The sequence below is a fragment of the Doryrhamphus excisus genome, chromosome 22, assembly GCF_030265055.1.
Source record: "Doryrhamphus excisus isolate RoL2022-K1 chromosome 22, RoL_Dexc_1.0, whole genome shotgun sequence".
Lineage (NCBI taxonomy): Eukaryota > Metazoa > Chordata > Actinopteri > Syngnathiformes > Syngnathidae > Doryrhamphus > Doryrhamphus excisus.
Genome location: NC_080487.1, coordinates 14,167,990 through 14,172,982, shown reverse-complemented (window position 1 = coordinate 14,172,982; position 4,993 = coordinate 14,167,990). Strand labels below are relative to the sequence as shown.

The 4,993-nt window shown below is 44.0% G+C and overlaps 1 protein-coding gene across 1 annotated transcript; it reads left to right on the top strand.

The window, feature by feature from the left end:
• Positions 1 to 781: 781 nt before the first annotated feature.
• LOC131109808 (clarin-3) lies at positions 782 to 2,882 on the top strand. Its single transcript, XM_058062173.1, has 3 exons — positions 782 to 1,013; positions 2,080 to 2,265; positions 2,605 to 2,882. Exons 1-3 carry the CDS (start codon positions 782 to 784, stop codon positions 2,880 to 2,882), a joined length of 696 nt encoding a protein of 231 aa, XP_057918156.1.
• Positions 2,883 to 4,993: the final 2,111 nt, after the last annotated feature.

Here is a 4,993-nt window from a genome sequence, read left to right as displayed (position 1 = left end):
CGCCATCACCCGTATTTCATAGTGTGATATATAGCGACACGCTGTGGTCACGTCCGGTACTGCAGCCTTCTGACGTTTTTGGCGTGGGTGTCAATCAAAAGTGAGCGTTCCTGTTCCTATTATGTTAGCGATGAGATCATTATCTTAGCGGGTATAATACAGTTTATGATATCATATATATCATAGGATTTAGGATATAATACAGTTTAAAAATGTATTTTGTGGCGTACATTCTAAACATTAGGCACAGATTGAGTGACAATGAATGCCATAAAATCCACATATTTCAAGCTAAACTGAACTCAAATATTTTTGAGGTGGTAAGATCACATGACAGTTGGCCTTCCTTGTAGGTAAAACATCCATTCATCTCCATTGTCATTTATGGCCCTCACACACATCCAGGAGTGGACTTTGAACGCAAGGCGGGGCTTCGGAAAATGACTCAAAATGGATCCACATGTCCAGGGAAAGAATGAAAGTGGGCATTATCCAAAGTAATGTTGTGTTAGTGGACTTTTTGGGCCATTCATTTGCCTGATGTGTGTGACACACACACACACGCTGAAGGAAGTTATGGAGGTTCTCTCCTGAGATATGATCCTGATGTGACTTGTTTCCATGGCAGCCATCTGGCTAGTCAAAGGTCACAGCGATAACTGTTTTACAAGCAACATGTCACTCCACCCTGGCGGATAAGTCTAACAGTCTAACCCTTTGGCTGTTTGGAGGATGAGGAAGTTCCAGAGACCGTAGACCAGTTTGACCTCCCAACATCGCCATGCCGTCCACGTCCAAGACGCTGCACTTCCTGTCCAGTGCGCTGGCCACGTCCATATCGGTGGGCATCCTGGGCTTTGCCATGTCCTCGGAGTGGGCAACCAAGACCATGGTCTGCGCCAGGGGGGGAAGCAGCTTCTTCAACGGTTCCGCTACCATCAGGCTGGAGCTTTTTGACGCCAGGCTGGAGAGAGATATCTGCCCCCTGTTTGAACCGCCCGTGGACTTCCAAGGTGAAATCACCATATTTATAACCAGCAAACATAAGTATGCATTATTGAGGCGTGTCGAGGAACATATCTGACCTTTAAACCCAGCGACCTTGCCACCTTAGGTTGAATATTGATGGAAATCAGTAGATGTCTACCATAAAAACACGATACAGTACAAACCGGCTTATGTCAATGACCCCAAAACAAAACTGAATTGTCATCGTTTGTCTTGACTAGAATGCCAATAAAGCTTTGGTACTTCTTATGCTAGCTAACAAGCTACAAAAATCTTATAAAAATAGCACGCTTTTAATACTTTTAATCAGAAGCCGACTTGGCACTAAACAGACAGTGACTGCGTGCACATCACGCTGAATCCGTCCTGAATCTGGTCCTGATCCAGTTCCGCTTGCCACCGAGTGGCACTCACACTCGCCTTTTTTGCATGTTTATTATCATGATTAAATAGTGTTTAATTACCAATAGATATGTCCAAATTAACAATTTCTTGTATTGATTGTGTGGCAATGTGGACGTAAGTATGGATTAAATTTTATTTCATAATAAAATTATTTTTTTAAATAAGATGATTAGCATTTGGGATTTTTGTTAGAGTAATTATTTTTATTAATTACAAATACTAATATTATTACCATATCCCATTTGAAAATTTCATCAAAATCAATTCGGAACTTTTCCAGTTATTTTGAATAATCGGTGACAACATAACCTAATAATCAATAATACTTTTTTAGGGGTTGGGGGATTTCTAATAAAATCATAATTTAATCATTAAATAACTATTGTTTAAATTTTATTATTGAATAAAATATTTTGTAAAATTACATAAAAATATATCCTAATATAAAGTAATTTGATAATAATTATATATAATTTATAATAATATCATGTTTCTTATAGCATATTTGACCTAGTCCAAAGAGTGACTCAAAATCTGTGTTTTTGAGCAATAATCCCTATGGACGTGTGTGTGTGCGTGTGTGTGTGTGTGTGTATGTGTGTGTGTGTGTGTGTGTGTGTGTGTGTGTGTGTGCGTGTGTGTGTGTGTGTGCGTGTGTATCTGCAGTGGTTCCCAAGCTGATAGAAACCAAGGGCGTCCCCGTGGTGCTGCACACCATGTCCTTATGTCTGCTGGTGTTGTGTCTGCTCTCCTCTGCCGTCAGCATCCTGATCTCGCTCTACAACAGCATCAGTAACCCGTACGAGACCTACATGGGGCCCGTTGGCGTCTACACCTGCAGCTCCATCAGTGGTCAGAACAAGAGAACAAGGACATTTCATATGTTTGGTAGCAGCTAGCAGGAATGTGTGTAAACAGGCATCAACAATCTTTGTATTGTGATGTTACAATACATTAGAATATGCTAGGTTTGTTAGGGTCCACTTGCATGGGGGTCAAATGAGGACTGTGACCCATCAGATCCAGCAGATGGTGCTGATGGTGCTGATGGTGCAGTCTGTGGAAGTAGCCTGCTAGCTAACAACCAGATGCAAATATTGCGCTCCATAGTTTTCCACGACACCCATTCAAGTGGATTTTGGATGCTTATTGTCGACGTTATCATCCAAGGCCTTGCGTTGTTTCCTGCAGCCTGCTTCTCCTTCCTGGTCCTGGTCCTGTTTGTGGTGAACTTCCAAGCCACCACCATAGCGGAGGATCTGGTGAGGAGCTTTGCCGACAACGTCCCGGTGGACCTGAGGATCACCTCGTCCAAGATGCAGCTGGGCTACTACCTGCTCATCCCGTACGCGGTGCTGTCGCTGCTCGCCGTGGCCCTCATCTACATTTACGACCACGCCGCCTACACCCAGCGGAGGGAGCAGCAGAGACCCACGGAGGACGCGCCCAAGGAGATCATGATGTACTAAATGGACATGTTATTTATCTTGATGAAGTCGCTGTAATGACGCGTTAGTGATTGTGTGTTTGTAAAGTTCATGAGATGAGAAAAAACGACAACAAGTAGAACAAAACAGGAAAGGAATGATAGTTTCTTCACTGCATTCTACTGCCCTCTAACGGCCAGGCTATGTAACTGCAACGTCGTTACTGTGACACTGGCAATCTGCTCCTCACACTATGGCCTTCAAGCATAGCTCTATAGACCAGGGGTGGGCAAACTACGGCCCGGGGGCCACATGCGGCCCACCAAGCGTTTCAATACGGCCCGCCAGTTGCTTTCTAAGTATTTAAATTTTTAACATACAGCTGATAGTAAATACTTTTACAGATCAAATTAGACAAATAATTCAAGGGAAATTATAAGCATAAAATAGTATGTGTGTGTGTGTGTTTAATATATGTTCCGGTCCAACAGACAATTTTGTTAACTCAATGCGGCCCACGAGTCCAAATATTTGCCCCCCCCCCCCCGGTCTAAACACACAACTCACTCACACCAACTTACGGCATGCTACAATGTCAAAGCAAAACTTTCAACTAATAAAAAGATGGAAAGGGGAAGCAGGTTTTGCCACTTCAAGCGGACCCCCCCCACCCCCCCCAAATACAAATTCTACCTGAGATGGTGTTCTTTGCCTCTGCTGAGCATCCTATTGGTATCTGCAACTGGAACACGGAGGTCAAACACGGGCGCCTTCTTGCAGCCAGCTGGGATTGGCTTCACGCTGAGGTGTCCTGTTGCCGTTTCCCGTGTCCCATCACTCAACTGGGGGCCCGAGTCAGTTTGGACATGTCCTTCGCGGTCCCTCTCAAGCCCTCGTAACGCCTGCTAGCTGCCTTCAAAGCAGCCTCTCACACTTCAAGGCACCTGCAGAGGGACGTCCTCATTTGCTTTTTTCTTGGCTTTTGGGGCTTGTCAGCATCTCCGTGGATTACCTTACTGGGAATGTGGATACTTGAAACTCAAAAGCCAGTCCAAGGAAGTGGACCCCTGTTTTATCTCACCGTGCTTAGATTTTTTTCATTCCCCAAATTGTCCCTCAAATCCAGACAAGGTTCTTGGGATGTGGGAATTAGGGTGAAAGACAGCCGGAAAAATGTGGGACATCCCAGGCCAATGCAGGGAAACCCAGGACCAAACAAATCAGGACAATAGCAGAGGGAAGGACGAAGCAGGCCAGGGAAACATGAAGCAAAAATGACAAAGCAGAACGATGCAAATGTTGAAACAGGAAGAATCAGGATGGATTCAGCATCGGAAGATAAGGATAAGGAAGACGGACAATGCGAGATAAATAAAGATGAAACGGCACAAAACAGGATGAAACAAGAGAAAGCCATGTTTCATCTTTCAATGACTGAAACTTGCTTTTTGTGTTATAATGCAGAGAAAAAGGAATAAATGTGTTCATGTTTCTAATAAGGATTTGGAAAGAGTGCAGTTCCCCTTTAAGAGAAGAAAATGTACAAAAAGAAAGTTGAAATAGTTGGAAAGTGTAAAAAAAAACAACCAATGCAGAAATACTTTTTTTAAATGCTGCAGAATAAAGTCAAAATATTAAGTGAGAAAGTTGTATTCTATAAGGTCGGAGTCAAAGAATCAAAATGGCGGAGTTGCAAGCTCAACTAATGGATGAAGTCATCTTGCGGTGCGTTCACTGAATCGTGGAGAAGCCACACAAAAAAAGTCTTAAAGGATCCCTTAAAGGATCCCTTAAAGGATCTTTTTTTCTTCCAGCGTTTACGGAGCAAACATGATTTGAATGAAATCAAAGATGGCCGCTAATCTCTTCCCCTGTGAATGTGCTGAGAAGCAAACAGCAGGATTAAGTCGACTAGGTGATAGGATTAAACGCAGATATTCTCTACCTGACAAACTTTACCTTCAGAACCCATACAACATCCCGCATGACACCGCCCTCTGAAATGGACACCTTCAGCTGCAGGGCACCGGGGGGAGGAGGGGGAGGAGGGCCACATTCATGCTGAAGGACACCACTCAGGCAGGTGAAGGGGGGCGGGGGGGGGGGGGGGGGCATGAGGTGTCTTCTTCTACCTTTATGGAGGATGTAGATCT

Bases quoted from the DNA above. Each gene is read 5' to 3' on its own strand.
- LOC131109808 (XM_058062173.1), top strand. From the start codon at position 782: ATGCCGTCCACGTCCAAGACGCTGCACTTCCTGTCCAGTGCGCTGGCC. The intron at 1,014-2,079 runs GTGAAATCACCA...GTGTATCTGCAG, and splicing joins ACCGCCCGTGGACTTCCAAG to TGGTTCCCAAGCTGATAGAA. The intron at 2,266-2,604 runs GTCAGAACAAGA...TGTTTCCTGCAG, and splicing joins CACCTGCAGCTCCATCAGTG to CCTGCTTCTCCTTCCTGGTC.